This window comes from Prinia subflava, chromosome 17, assembly GCF_021018805.1.
Source record: "Prinia subflava isolate CZ2003 ecotype Zambia chromosome 17, Cam_Psub_1.2, whole genome shotgun sequence".
NCBI lineage: Eukaryota > Metazoa > Chordata > Aves > Passeriformes > Cisticolidae > Prinia > Prinia subflava.
The window spans coordinates 242850-258470 of record NC_086263.1 but is presented as its reverse complement, the minus strand read 5'-3'; the positions used below and the strand labels follow the sequence as shown (position 1 = coordinate 258470).

Sequence of the window (15621 nt, the reverse complement as noted above, 5' to 3'; positions counted from 1 at the left end):
CTGCAGACAGGTTCAGTGGTGGTGAGATGAGTCCAGTCTTCCTCTGTGAATCCAGTGGAAAAGAGGATGATCTAGGGTCCCTGTGTCCCCATTTTTATCTGGGTAGGGAATGGTTGGCTCCTCCCCACTGGGTGGAGCATCTCCCAATGGATGATGTCATGTGTCATGTCACTGGTGAGCCTCAATGGCCCATGAACAGAAGATATCCCCCGAGGGTGGGCAGTTGATGAAAGAGGTAAGAAACACTGCCCCACATCTGGTTTTAACAGATAGTCTGTTATCAGAAGGCATCCACCCTCCTCCCCCCTGGAGCTACAAGAGATAAAGAAAAAATAAACCATCCCCCAACTGCTTTCTACAGATTTTGCTTTTTTGTTACATAACTCAAGATACTGACATTACCTATTCAGGCAATTCAGGTAATTAAAATCTGAATGACATCATACAACCTGATGACACTGATTTGCTGTCTAATTAAATTGCTCCAGTATATATATGTGCCAGATTTAGCAAAAACTGATCTCCTTCTGATGTATAGCTAATTTTAACACACCCTCATTGCTGTATTTAAGTCAAGTTCTAATTTTTATGTACACAATCTCAGTAAGAATTTCGTAGGAAACTGAAGTAGTTGGTAATGAAATGGCTTTTTGGGACAAAGCTTTATCTCCATAAAAAAAGAAGAAAAAACACATTCTTGGTGGAAAATATTCTGACTCTAGCAGAAAGGATATTGTGCTATCTGAAACAAAACACAGTATTTTAGTTAACTCTTAATTCGTCTTTATTGAAAATAATAATTTGGGAGATGTAATTTATTCTGTGTCTGGATGTTTAAAATACTTGTAATGCATTTCCTGTTGTTGTCTAGATGCAGTCAGACTTCTTCCTGCCGAAGCCCAGGAAGTTACGGAACAGGCACTTGCGGAAGCCACTGGTAGTACAGGTCAGAGCAAAGTGTAAATGCTTATTTTGCTCACTGAGTATCAGTAAGGCTGTAGTGATTTGCAGACATCAAATAAAAAACTGAATTTCCCTCATGCATCCACTGGAAATGTGAAGCTGAAATTGTGAAGGAAAAACACTTCAGTCTCTAGTGTAACTAACTATGTTACATTCCCTGTATGAAGAATATCAACAACAGCGGAAGTCCAGTGCCTAAGGTAGTTTGGAAAAATAAAAAAGCCTCTGGAAGAGCTTCTGGAACCTGGAAGCAGGTTCTGCTGCCTGGGCCTTCTGGCACTGAGGCGTAGGCAGTATGCCCCTGTGCTGTCCTGTGCTGGCAGTTTCGGAGCTGGCAGCCCTCTTATCCCAAAATCTTCCTTTGTATCATTTTCCTGCTTCCTAGTAGATGTTAAACTGTGGTGGATATAAGCCTTTGTAGTGAAATAAGCCATAACACACTTTGAAAGAACAATGATTCCTGGGAAAAAATGGGGCTTGGAAAAAGATATTTGGAAGGAGTGGCCTGTCGTTGTGGTGCTTTGGTGACAGACAGGCATTACCCTCCTTCAGACTGCTCTGCTAATCCTGGGAATAGACTCATATCACTGGGACACCAGAGGCAGGTGAGAAAAAAGAAATCTGAAGTGTAAATAATAGTAACCTACTGGGGAAAACAAAGTTCCCAAGTGTCACTATACCATTTTTTTTCTCTTCTATTTTGTATAAGAGTAGGGGACATAGAAATTACCCCTGGACTATTTTTTGATCCTGAGATCTTCGGATCTGGGCAATTGCATGTGTTTTAAGAGCTCCCAAGTACACACAGCTATCTCGCTCATCCACACTTCCTGAATTTTTAAAGGCAGATCAGTTTGTACACAGACTAGGTCCCATGCTTAAGATCACTGCTGTAGTTTTGAGATTTGAAAATCACTGCAAGTATAATCAGCGAGTATTATAGTTCTAATCAGCATTTATCTGAGAATTCTCCATGTGGAAATAATTTCTTTTAGTAGTTTACAGAGAAAACATAATTCTTTTCTGTAGCTTTTTTCTCAAGAACACACTGATCCTGTTGCTGTGTCTGGTGCATGATAGTAATGCTACAGAAATACTCTGCTTATTCTGGAAGGTCTTGTGAACTCCTGCAACTTATACAATGAATGTTACCCTCTGTCTGTGTATAAATCTGTTCTGGTTTATTGTTTCTCTCACATAGAGAACACTGCTCCCCAGGCCGTCTGGAAATCCATCCCAGCATGTCTGTTCCTTTTCTATCTTATCCAACTCATCCATTACAGGTGAGTCTAGCACTTCTGAAAACTGAAAAGTGTCTGTTAAAACTGCATAAAGAAGTAATTTCTAAAAAGAAGAAAATACTCTTTCAAAATGACAGTGTCACCAGCCTGCAGGATGATGGGATTGCTCTCCTGGATCATTGTTAAACAAGTTGTTCTTTTGATAAAAATTTTTTCTTCTATTTCCCAAGACTGAAATCACAGAAGAGCAAGGAGTTCTCAAAAGGGAGATGAAATTTGGATTAAAATACCTACATAGGAATTTTTGTTCCGTAGGATATAATAATTTGTCTAGATTTTATATTGGACTTTCCCTAGTATGTGGGATACTGTCTAAATTTTATACAGCATAAGCAATCCACTGCCCATACGTCCTTTTCCGCTTTACACTCTTGAGTACAGCTGATCCCTCATGAAAACCAGCATGACACCTGAAAGGTTGTCTTTACTGACAGTATGAGAGCAGCTCCAGTAGCACAGCAGCACTTACTGTTGTGTGTCCGTGGCAAGACACTGCTTAGCTCACATCACTGTTTTACCTCCAATTCCATCATCGATTTATTCAACATTCTCCACTATTTGGATTCCTGCAGCTTGCTGCTGTTTGGAATTTATTTGCTTCCATTGAACTGTGTTGTGTTCTGCTTTAAAGATGTTAGATTTCATTTGCTTGAAAGGTATTAATGCTTTCCCCCAGGGAGAGGTTCATTTCGGCCAATCCAGTCCTCACTGACTAAAGCTGCTGTTTCTCGTCCAATTGTGCCCAAAGTTCTTCCAACACAGGCCACCAACCATCTGTCTAGTAAGTCATTCTGAATTCTGCAATAAAAGCCATGCTGGTGTCCTCCAGGCAGGCACTGTCTCTCAGCACAGAGTGAGTTCCATAATTAAAACAATTAATGAGGTGAAAACAGTGACTGCATCTATGTTTTACCTAGAGGATTCTTTTGAGATGAGAAGACATTCAGATGTTTGAAGTGGATTTTAAAAGATTTGGGTGAGGTTGACCCTGACAACAACTTATAGTTTTTACATTGAATCTACATGGCTGCCAGAGGCAAGATAACAACATATGGCTCTATTGTTTCTAGACTTCCTCTAGTAACCCATAGGAAATTTTTGGAAATTGCATAATGAAATATTTACCAATTTGGAGGACAAAAAAGAAAAAAAAAAGAAGGATGGGAGGGGAACTGGGATGTTTCTCAGCTATTTTGATATACCTAGTAACAGGTTGGAACAGGGCAGAAAAGTTAAACATTTTAGTTAAAAGCAATGTTACCCTTGGTGTAGAGAAGCGGCTGACCCAGATGATCAGATCATTGCTATTGCTGCTTTTTTACATGGGTTGAGTTTTGACTCTGGGTAAGTTTTAAAAAATCATATTTTAGAGAATCATAACAAAGTGAAGAAGCAGCTTGTAATATGATTTTTTGGTTTTTGTTTCACCCAAGGTGCTATTGACTTGGCAGCTAAAAGTGCTGGCATTATACCTGGTAGTCCCATGCCTGTCCTGGATGCAGATGGCTTGCCAGGTGTGTCTCCATTGTCACCAGATGCAGTGCACACGGTGGTGACAGAGCAGGAGCCAGCAGTAGCACATCAGAACGGAGGCTCCATCACCACTGTGGAGGTCAGAGGCTCTTAAATGAGCTTTTTTAAGTGTTTAACTGTCTTGCTCTTTCATTGTATAAAAAAAGCTGTATTATTATGACTCCTCAGTGAGCTTTCTCCTGGGGCTTGGTGTTAGACTCTGCTGTCATGGCAGACCCAGTCTGTGTTGTGTAATGTGTATTTGGGGTTGAGGGATCATCATCTCATTGAATGAATTTCCATCCTGTAAAATGGTTTGCAGGTGATAGAGCATTGAACTTGACCATCCAGAAATCTGGTTTGAAAAGAAATTATGCTATTTCAAAAATTCAGGAGGGGATCTAGGGTAAAACATGGACTTTTTGGGATTGTATTTGGAATGGAAACTGTAATTTATCCTTGCTGTTTCTTTCACTGAGACTCAGATACATGTCAGTCCATGTTATGTTCTCAGGGAGTTGATGGACAATTTTGAAAAACATGAGATATATGAAGAGCATGAAGATGTATGAATGACATGAAGATGTATGAAGGATAACTGGTGATAGGCCTTTATCTGTTCCCTGCCTGGCTGGTCACTCACATGGTTTCTGTTGTGGTTGCAGGGCTCAGGCCCAGAGTGCCGGGTGCCGTACATCAGCCTGCCAACCCGGCCCGAGCAGGATGGCTTCCAGGTACGGTGTGTGCTGAAGGAACAGAGCTCTGGTATGGGTAATGTTCTGTGAAAATACCACTGGTATTGCTAGTTAAAACTCTGTACTACCAGGTAATTGTGCGTCACTGGTACTATCTGGTGGAAATGAAATCTCTAGTGTCTGAAAAAAATTAAAGAAATTTAGGAAAGCTGCTTAAATATGTGTGTGTGCCATTCCCTAAAATCAAGGTGAAGCTGATCTGTGAAGGACGAATAAGCTTTACATATCTCCTAATAGAGTGGAGGAGTTTATTAATCACTCTGCTATATCTCTGTGTGTGTTTTAGACGTCACAAGGAGACATTTACGCAGTTCACAGTCCTGCTGCCTCCTGCTAAAGGAGGGATATTAGGGCTCATAGTGTGATTGTAATGTCAGCATCCTTTTCACAGATTCACTGTTCATTGTGCTGGATCCAGTAAGACATAGATACTTAAGAGTAACTGTGATGACACTTTAATTGTAGAAGTGTTGTCATCCTGCCCCCAGACTCTTTTTCCAGTGGGATCCAGGACCTGGTGCTGGATTTTTAAGCCTCAGAATACAGGCTGTTCTTTTCTTCAGTGGAAGCACTTACCATGCTCCCTGTGATGCCTGCATGTGAAAAAGATCAAATTAGTTTGATTGGAGAGCATAAAGGAGATTAGGATTTTTTATGGAACAGATGTTAGGACATGAACCTGTGAGCCATTTATTGTGGTAAATGGGGCCTTGGGTTCTGGTTGTTGCTCTTAGGACAGTTGTGTATACATTATATCAGAAAATAATTTTACAGTTCTACAATGAGGTACTGGTTATGAGACTCCATAACGATCAGCTGAAATTTGGGAAGTCTGGCTGTACAAAGTGAATAAATGTGAGTTTAAAAATATCTGTATACCAGTTTAAAATATCTGTATACTCTTCCATCAGTTAAAGGAGTTTTGCCTATACAAAGGCAAAATTAATACATATCTATTTGGAACTATCTTGTAGATTTATCAAAATTATGTTAATTTTAAGATTATGCTTGTTCTGTTACGTAGGCCGTTTTAAATATTCTTTGCAATGTTACAGACTCATATTTTTTGAGATGATTTGGCAGGATATGGGCTGAAGCATATTTGTTTATGCTTATAGGTACTTTTCATTAAAATAATACAGGTTTATTATGTAAATAGTATATTCCTCTAATTTAGGCATATTATCTACTGGGTTTTTTTCCCGTAAAAGTCTGGTTTTAATCTGATACTCAAGAGCCAAAATGTTGCTTTTTAGTTTTCTGAGTTCTTAATAAATTTATGAACAATTAATTCTGTTTCTTGTAATAGGGTACATCAGTCCTTTCTCTGCCAGAACTGGCCAAGACACCTCTCCAGAATGGTCTGTCCACCCCTCCACTTCCCTCATCAGAAGCTTCCAGTACTCGGCTCTCTCCTCCCAATGTTTCTGCTCTCTTGGATATTTCCCTGCCTGGACCACCTGAAGATGTGCTTTCCCAAGGGGAACCTGCCACTCAGATCAGTGATTCCATCATTGAAATAGCCATCAGCTCTGGCCAATACAGTAAGTCAAATCCCTGATATCTTACATAGCAGCAGAAACTTTTCCAGGAAGCAGTTCTTGGGTTACGAGGTTTTTGTGAGTTTGTGTTTGTTTGTTTCCAAATATCTGTTGGAAATAAAAATCTGTGCCTGGCCTTTATTTTCTAGCAAATATGGGGTAGGGAGGTTGTTGTTGTTGTTTGGGAGTTTTTTCCTTTTTAAACAAAAATTGGTGCAGTGTCCTGTAACTTTACCGTATCGACTGAATTCATGATCGGCGACATTGGCTTACAGGTGAAGGTGTTTCTCTCTCTCCTGCAAAGCTGAATGGCAGTGACAGCTCTAAAAGTCTTCCGTCCCCATCTGGTAGTCCTCAGCAGAACTGGATTGCGTCTCCTACCCACGATCCTCAGTGGTACCCCAATGACTCCACAGACTCCTCCCTCAGCAGTTTGTTCTGTGAGTGTCCAGATGCAAAGAAGTACAACCAAAAAGTGCTTTCCTGTTAAAAAAGAAACCAAAACATTGTTTATCAGTAGTGAATCCTTTGAAAAATTATAAATCCAGCAGGACATTAGTAGAATTATTCCAAATACTTCTTGCTTTCATTTCCACAGTGTTACCTTGAGTACGTTTTCTCTCTCTTTACAAGTCTATTCCTGAAAAGATTCCATTGCTAGATTGGGGCCTGTAGCTTTGGACAGTTAATTCCTTGGCAGTTCCTTTCAGTCTGTTTGGAGCCTGACTCATCAGTAAGGGGTGAAACATTTGCACTGTTGTGCCAAAATGAACAGATGTCTTTGGCTCTGCTGGTGGAAAAATAGACTTTGTTGTGTGCTTGGTAAGTGCTATCTCAAAGACAATGAGGTCACTTGCTGAGTTTGGTTGAGGTTTAGTTTTTGAGAAGTTTTTAAATTAATAAATCATGGGGCCAGTGTAATGAGTCGCCTTACTCTTAGCCATGTGGTGATGGTATCGATGCTCATAACACATAATTTTTAAAAGATGGAAGAAATTGATAATTCTGAATTTCCTTGTCCTTCTCTTTATCCTCACAGTTAAAAACATTCAGTGCAGTGACTTACTGATGTGCCTTTTCTTTGTAGCAAGTTTCATCTCCCCAGAGAAGGGACGAAAAATGTTACCAACTCCAGTTGGGAACACCAGTGGCACCTCCTTACTGGGACCCAGCCTGCTGGATGGAAACTCACGGGACTCCTTTGTGTCGCGGTCCCTGGCAGATGTGGCAGAGGTATGTCAGCAAATTACTCTCGAGTCTGCTTCCTCTTGCAGTGCTGGAAGTTACAGTTACTGGGTGCTGTCCCTCACACTCTCCTGAGATACTTTGAAGGCAGAGATTCTTTGTCACCTGCACTTTAGCTCAGTAGAAGAAGATTACAGTCGTAATATAAAGATTTGAAATTATCTGAGGGTAATTATCTGACACCAGAGCTGGTGTGAGAAGCTGATGTGAGTGCCTTCAACCCAGGTTGTTTTTGTTGAAGGAGATCGTATTCACCTTTGTTTGACAGAGAAAGATTCAATCACTCTGTTGCGTGTGTCCTGCTTTGTAGAGCAAGAACTGAAAGTGCTAAAGATAAGAGAAAGGTTAATAGTGATGCAGCTACAATACAGTTGGAAGCCTGGTAGGAAAAAACAAATAGGTCCAGAAGTTTGAAGTAGGACATGGCTAATACCAAGTCACCTGAGAGGATGGCAGAAGGTTCTGTGCTGCTGAGTTACTGTCTCTGTTGGCAGAGCCCTTTGTTTTGAACTCTTTTGAAGGAGTAGAATGAAGCCCAGCAGTTTTTAAGGCTCCCTTTCAGAGGGACAGGGAGGAAGGAAGAGCTGCAGGAACATTATGCAGCTTAGCAAGGAAAATGCAAAGTCCTGCCCTAGGAAGGGATTAAGGAATAACCCCACAGCAGTATCAGCTGGGGACTGGTTGTCTGGGAAGCAGCTCTGCTGTACCTGGATATGCCAATAGACACGAGCTGAGTGTGATCCAGGGCGGATCAAAAAGTGTGGAACCAAAGGTGACCAAGGATGTCATGAGCTGTTTTTAACAGGAGCATGGCCAGGATATTGAACAAAATTATGATTAATGTGCTCTGCTCTGTAGAGTAGTAGAGTCTGCCTGCTGTGAGACCATGAATATTGTTACCAGTTTTGAGTACCCAGTATATAGGAGAGAGAGATTAACTGGAACAAGTTACCAGGAGGATCAGGTGGTGAAGAAAGGGTGAAGTCTAGGCTTGTTCAGCCTAGAAAAGACTTCAGGGTGGGAGGGACCCTGCTGCCTGCCTGCATTGAGAAGATGTAGCCAAGCCCTTTACAGAATGGGGGTGGGAGGTGGGAGGAACAAGCAAAAGCTGAAGTGAGAAACATTCTGCTACATCTATAGAAAAACTCCTTCACATTGAAGATAGGCAGGCAAGGAAACAGGCTGCCCAGAGATGTTATGCGGTGGCTGTCTTCAGAGCTTTCCAGAGCTCACATCAATAAAGCTCTGAGTGAGCTGGTCTGTCCTTATTAGGTGAACCTGCTTTGAGCAGGAAGTTGAATTAGAGACCTCTTCAGGTCCCTTCCAGTCTGTTATTCCACAGTTTAGTTATTAACTCAGTACAACATCACATAACTTGTAATTTCTTGGAGACTTTCCCTTATGGAAGGATTGTGTCATTTCTCTATTGCCCTGGATTTGGATAAAGAGGTTCTGCATAGACCTTGTAACCAGGAGGTACAGCAAACTCCTGCAGATTTAATGTGATGTTGGCAGCTTCAGACCTGAAAAACAGATCTACTTCTGGCATAAATATAAAGATTCTGTTTGCTTGGTGGTGAGAAGCTGTCAAGGTGTGTTCTAATTAAAGAAATATATGATAATTTATGTGCATGGATTGAAGTGACATTGCAGCCCTCAATATTACCAACTCCCTTTAGAAGAAAACAGGATAAACATGTTATGCACAGGAGAGCAGCTCTTGTGGCAGAGATAATATCTTTAGATCGTCTGCCTGTGCACCTTAATGCTAAATTGGACCAGGTAAGGCCCATTGAGAGTATAGGTGGTTAGTTGTTTTAGAAGCTTTCATTTAGTTGTGGATGAGAAGAGCTGTTCTCTAACTTGGGTCAAGTAAGATAAAGTTTCTCTCTTATATGAGGAGAGGATGGGAATGAAGCTGAGGGAGCCAGACTGTTCTCAGGACAAAAGGCTGCAAGAAAAATTTGAAACACATTCAATCCTACCTGAAGACAAGATATTTATTTTGAGGTAATCAGGCATGGAAACAGGGTACCCAGAGAGTTTTGGAACATCTGTGCATGGGGATAATTCTACACCTGCTCAACAAGGTCCAGTGTTGCCCGGAACGCAAAATCAACAACACGGAGGCAGAGGTCTTCAGTGAAAAGTTGCTACCCACCAAAAAAGGGGCCAGCCTGTTTATTTCTTTTCCTTTTATAATTTTGTGGGTCTGGTAGCAGATTGGCTTCTGGGGTTACTACCCCTTCACCCCACTGGCCAGACCAGCTGTCAACCAACATTGTTTTCAGGCTGGAAATATGTAAGCAAAGGACAGTGAACAAAAACAAGAAAGGTTGTTTATGTTCCAGAGTGTGAGAAAGTGAAAAACTGACCGTTAATATTGTACAGTAACTAAAGAACTGACTCAGTCTTATAAGCAAGTAGAAGGCTTTAAAAAAATCTCAGAAAAACCAGGGCAACAGTCCAGGGCAGCCTGTTCTAGCTTACCCTGCTCAAGTGAGATGGTTGGATAAAATGCTCTCAAGATGTCCAGCCTCAGTTATTCCATGAAATTGCCACTGACATGTAGCTGACATCTATTCTCTCCTTGTCTCTTCCAGGTGGTGGATTCTCAGCTAGCTTGCATGATGAATGAGAACAGCATAGATTACATATCTCGGTTTAATGACCTTGCCCAGGAACTGTCGATACCTGAGCCGACTCGCAGGGAGATCCTGTTTGATGGAGGAGGTGGTGGTCCCCCGATAGGGGATCTGTCACAGTAAGGGAATGACCAGGAGGCTGATGCAGACTGTTCAGCTAAGTTGGAGCTTGCAGAGCTGGAACTTGATAAGGGCAGCAGCTGAGGCTGTTATCCCTGTCCTGTGTGCTTCTTTCTAACAGAGAAGCATTGGTTTCAAAGGTCTCAAGAAGTACTTGCAAGTCCTAGAATGTGCAATATGCTGGCAACAACAGGACATGGAATAACATTACAGGATATAGTGTGTCCCTGCATCAGCAATGTAAGATTGCAGGTTTGTGGGACAGTTCTGGACTTGTACTTTGGAATGGCCTAAGCAAGCAGCTCAAATAAGGATGGGATTGCCACAAGCTCCTATACATGAATTATTGTTTGCATAGTGATCAGAATGCTATGCTTTTGGATCCACGTTGTGGAGGATGAAGGGTAGAGGTGGGTAGGGGAACCATTGTGTATTTTGACACGTCCTAGTTGGCAGTCTTATTACCATTCAGTCAAACTGAGGTTCTTGCACTCTGTTCAGGGCCAAGGCACTGCTACTCCTCAATGCTGTGTTCTTGCAGACCACTCTGTTCCTTTGGCTCTTTGATTATTCCAGTGGGGCTCACACCTGCGTACTTGTTTGGTAGGGGAGCTCTAATCTGCCCTCCTCCCGTGCTGCTTGGATCCCCTACTTTTAAACCCCATCACATCACAATCATGATCATCATCATCACCCTGACTGCACTCATATTCTTAACCTTTGAGATTCTTCAGCACATTGCACAGTTCACCCTGTGAGTGAGAGAGTGCTTTATTGCTCTCCCTGAAGAACAGTTGCTTTTTAGGTCTAGAAGCATAGCGAAAGAGCTTACACTAGGAAAGCTGTGTCATAATTAGTCTTGGCTTTGCTGGAAACATGTAAATATTGTCATCTTCACAAAAACTGAGGATTTATCTGGGAGAGGAAATAGGGAAGAATATTGTAATGTATAGGAACAAATACTAGGTTAATGCTAAGCCAGTTGAGATCAGTTTTGTGTCATGAAGAGAAGTGTCAAGTCCTAGCTTAATCCCTTGGTACTTCCCTACTTCCTCTTTGTTCTGTGGACTCCAGGTGCTCTGTAGTACCTCAGCATCATTCTTCATTACAGTCACTCCCAGGCATGAGTGGGTCTGGCACTCCCTCTCTGAAATCCCTGTGCATTTAATGTTGTGTTTTACTGTAGGAAAAACCCAGATCCTGATTCCAGTGGGTTGAACTGGATAGCAAGTTAATTTCTGGGGAGCTGGTTGTCATCAATTAATTCTAGCTCTATAACTCAGGAGATTTTTCTTATTCCCTTTCTCCTTTCTCCTTTCTCCTTTCTCCTTTCTCCTTTCTCCTTTCTCCTTTCTCCTTTCTCCTTTCTCCTTTCTCCTTTCTCCTTTCTCCTTTCTCCTTTCTCCTTTCTCCTTTCTCCTTTCTCCTTTCTCCTTTCTCCTTTCTCCTTTCTCCTTTCTCCTTTCCTTTCTGTCCCGTCCAAGAATACCCATGTTGTGCCCCTTTTGTAAACACTTGTCTGCTTCTCCAGTTAGAGGGTGTCCCTTGGCTGGTGTGAGTAGCTCTGAACTTTTCCAAGGGGCTGCTCCTATATAAACCTCAACTTTGTATTAATAATAAATAAACAAACCTTCTCCACCCCTTAGGCTGTTATAATGGGTTCTTTTCCCAACTTGCACTATACTTGGTGGATGTAGTTCTGCCTGCCTTTAGCTACTTGTACAAGGCATTTCTTTGACTGGGAGTCTCTTGTAACTTGCTCACAATGCACTGATTCTGTTTGCTGTCCCTTCACCCTGCTTTAGGCAAATGATTTTTAGCTTCTATGGAGTTGGCCTTGTGTTTTCTATCACCAGGAGAAATTTGAACAAGTTCTCTGATGCACAGAGAGCCTTGTTTGAGAATTCTGACAGAATTGTCAGGAAATCACATAAGCCTGGGAAAGTTGAAGGCTGTCACAAGAAATGAATGCTGGGGCCTGTTTTGTTCTGAGCATTCCCCCTTGGTAAGGAGAGGACATCTGCTAATCTCAAGAGTCATGCCCACTAAAACTTTTCAGTTTTACTTAGAATTTAGCTGTGTTTTGGTTTGGAGTTTCCCAGATTATTCCCTCTTGGTTTTGAGTTCCTCTATTATTAATGCAGATTATTCTATATGCTATGTCTCCAGAGATCCTTCAGATTTGCAGGACAAAAGTAGAAGGCACCTACTATGGCTGGGATTACAGAATGTGCAGGAGAAAATGCGTTAGATTCTAATCAAGTACTGTCTAAAAAGAAATTTGAACTTTCATTCTTAAACTTCTAAATACCGCAAGAGTAATGTGAGGGTCTCCAGTGTATTTGTAACTTGACAAACTTTTCATCGTCCCTATTGATGCTGGCAATGCAGTGGATATGGACACTGGGTTTGGCTCTGAAGTTGCCTAGAATAAAGGCCAGTGTTGCTGCACCTGCCACAGGAGTGGGGAGCAGAGCACTTCATCGTGATCCATGAAGGCTTTCTGCCTGCGCTACAAGGAGCTGTCAGCTGCCCTGCCTTGCTCACCCAGGGGGGAAGGACACAACTGCAGAATGAAGGTAGCACAAGTGGCTATTTTTGATGATGCCATCACATCATCATAAAACTTTTAATACCCTGAACCTTTGCAAGTGGGCTTGAACCACTCAGTAATAACAGAGTATAAATGACAAATCAGTTCAGCACTCAGAATGTTGGAGTCAGGAGTGTGTTTGGCATCAGCCTCTTAAAAATTTGCATTGTGAAACAGAATATGATTTCAGAAATGTAATGCATTGCAAACTGCTTTTTAAGAATAAAGCCCGTTGAGGACAAGAGAAGAACTTAAGAATAAGATCATTGTGGTAATTCTGAATTGATGCAGTATTTGTGCATCAACTACTATGTGGAAGGCCGTTTAAACACATCTCTGATCAGACCAGCTCTAGATTTTAGGTGAATGTGCTTTACAATAGTAGTTGTGATCAGTTTGTGCTGAGAGTGCTAAGGAGGTGGTGTATACACACGCGGACACACACACATCTGCGTGTGCATATTTGGGGCGGGGGAGGGCTGGTAATACTCAGAACTTCTTCAATTTTAATTATTTCAGCTTCTCCGATGGCAGTTACAAAATCTGTATGAGCAACAAGGTCAGGCTAAGCAGACATCCGAGCAAGTGACACTGAAATGCACACAGTATCATTTCTGAGGTAGAAGTGACTTCATTAGGTTAGTATCTTCCTGGGGCACTATAATGTATTGGAGAGGACTAAGGGACACTAACAGCCTCCAGGTTTAGGATTAACTGCTCTAGGCTTTTCCCTCTCAGTGACCATAAGGCAGTTCTGAGTAGCTGACAAGGTAAATGGCAGAAGATTCAGTGTCTCATCCCCATGGGCTGGGTTTACTACACCAGAGCAGTATCACAGCCCAAGATTGGATCCACCCAGGTGTGTGTGCACACACTGGCAGAGATCTGTGCAAGGTGTTGCATCCTGATCACTCACACAGTCAATTTTATCCTGTATCACTGAATCTACTAAGCATAGGAATAGGAATTGTTTTTCATACAGCATAGTTAAGCCTTTTTTTGACACATATATTTCTAAATTGAATTAAATGTCTTGATTCAAATCTAACTTACAAGGACACCTTACTTACTGGCAGCAGATCCCAGAGTGGAAATTCAGTTGCATTTTGTTTTCTACACTCAGACTTCAGATGCATTTATAAGGAAAGTACTGCACTTCTTCTTAACCTTTTCAAACCTTTGAATCTGTTAATTTCACAGCAATTTGTACATGTTAACTGAATGAAACCTTGGCAAGCACTACGGCAATAAGTTATCATTAATTATTGAAACATGATAACTGCTTTAGAGCTTATGGTTCTGGCAGCAAAATTTAATGCTGTTTCTTTTAATAATAGTTAAGCCATATCATCTGAGGTTTCTGGCTTGTTTGAGATGTGAATTTGTTTTATAGATTATAAATATACCTATATAGTGTATGTATAAAGCAAAATGCCTGTCCTTACTGATTATTTTTTGTACCATACTGTAAATTATATTATTTATTCTTTACCAATTTTGGAAAAAGGTGTTTTGGTTATTTAATATAATATACAAAAGCTGTTAAACTTCTGTTTAAATTTCCAATTCAACTTGTAAAGCTGTTTTTATTCTTGTGCATAAATACATACTAATACTTGGTCTAACTTGTGTCCATTGTGTTCCTTGCTGTTCATATCCTCTCAGATATTGTCATTTAAGCTTTATTTATAATAATTTGCATATTTTACAATTGTGTGGGTGGGTGATAAAATTCATCCATAAGGTCAAGTCTTTCAAGGTGATTTGGTTGCAGTGAAATCAGTTGTCTAACTCCCACTGGCATCTCTCATCCCAGAATTTTGATGAGTCTCACCATGATCAGAGAAAATTTTGGTAGGGTTGTTTTTGCTTTATAGCTTCCATTCTCAGTATTGTCTGTGTTGTTATGGATTTTGGACAGCACAGAAATAACAACATGGCTCTCCATGATGGCAAAGATGAGAGCAAACTTTATTCTTCTAAATTCTACTTTTATAGAGTAGTTCGGTACAAAGAACATGATTGGTTATTCAGCATCTACACCCTTTTGTAAACATTTCTTTCCAGTAAACATGTTGGAAAAACACCACCTGCAGATGGTTTCTCACTTCCCAAGGTTTGTTTGAATTCCTCTTTTAGATTTCTCAGGCTAACACGAGAAACACTTGCCTTTCACACAGACACTGACAGAGCCCAAAGCCTAAATTCAGACCACTGTCAGGCCCACATGTCTGCTCATGGTGAGTTTCAGAAATGTGGCAAACCAGAGGGCTGGGTATCATGAATGGCCTGTCTGGGCCATGGGCACCAGTAACAAGGGGGAGAAAGAGAGGAAAACAAACAAGAAAACCACCAAAAAAAATTTCCAACCAGCACCACCAGGAAGGTAGAATAAAAATGGTAGTGTTTATCTTGAATGTTTGATGGTTTTTTTCATTCACAGCTTCAGATAAGCAGAAACTCAGCTGTGGAAGTTGTATTCAGGCCATCATGTTTTATACAGCCACTACCAGAAACACCTTTTCACCCCAGGACACTCAAGAACAGGAAGCCCTGATATGGTTGCATAGTCTGTCTTCAGAGCTTTCCAAGATAAAACTAACTAAAGCTCCTAGAAAGGTGGGCTGATCCAGCACACCCTGCTTTGGGCAAGCTGGACTTAAGGCCTTAAGTTCCTGTGATCTAGGTCAGTAACTAACTCCTTTTTGTACACCTTTAGGGTTTTGGTCTCTATGACATACAAAAAAGCAGCTTTAATGTTGCACTGAGAAAGTGCAAGTGTGTAATTGGTTAGAAGTGAAGAACGTTCTAAAACATAAGTTTTATTAGTAGTATTTTGAGACTTCCTTCCTATCCAAAAAGTGTGTGCTCATCTCTCCCATCTGTTTACTCAAAAAATTGGGTATGACTAAGTTTGAGCAGCTTCTCCCCTACACTGGCTATGAG

At 41.1% G+C, this 15621-nt stretch overlaps 1 protein-coding gene across 3 annotated transcripts in view; it reads left to right on the top strand.

Moving 5' to 3' along the window:
* CRAMP1 (cramped chromatin regulator homolog 1) overlaps positions 1–14300 on the top strand; it is a 51577-nt gene extending 37277 nt beyond the window's left edge. For all 3 annotated transcript variants that reach the window (XM_063414802.1, XM_063414801.1, XM_063414800.1), the window contains exons 13-21: positions 872–946; positions 2165–2246; positions 2941–3045; positions 3698–3876; positions 4442–4510; positions 5841–6075; positions 6348–6512; positions 7160–7305; positions 9921–14300. In XM_063414802.1, coding sequence (XP_063270872.1) covers positions 872–946; positions 2165–2246; positions 2941–3045; positions 3698–3876; positions 4442–4510; positions 5841–6075; positions 6348–6512; positions 7160–7305; positions 9921–10085 — 1221 coding nt within the window. In that variant the 3' untranslated portion in view covers positions 10086–14300. The remainder of the gene's footprint in view (positions 1–871; positions 947–2164; positions 2247–2940; positions 3046–3697; positions 3877–4441; positions 4511–5840; positions 6076–6347; positions 6513–7159; positions 7306–9920) is intronic.
* The last annotated feature ends 1321 nt before the right edge of the window (positions 14301–15621 follow it).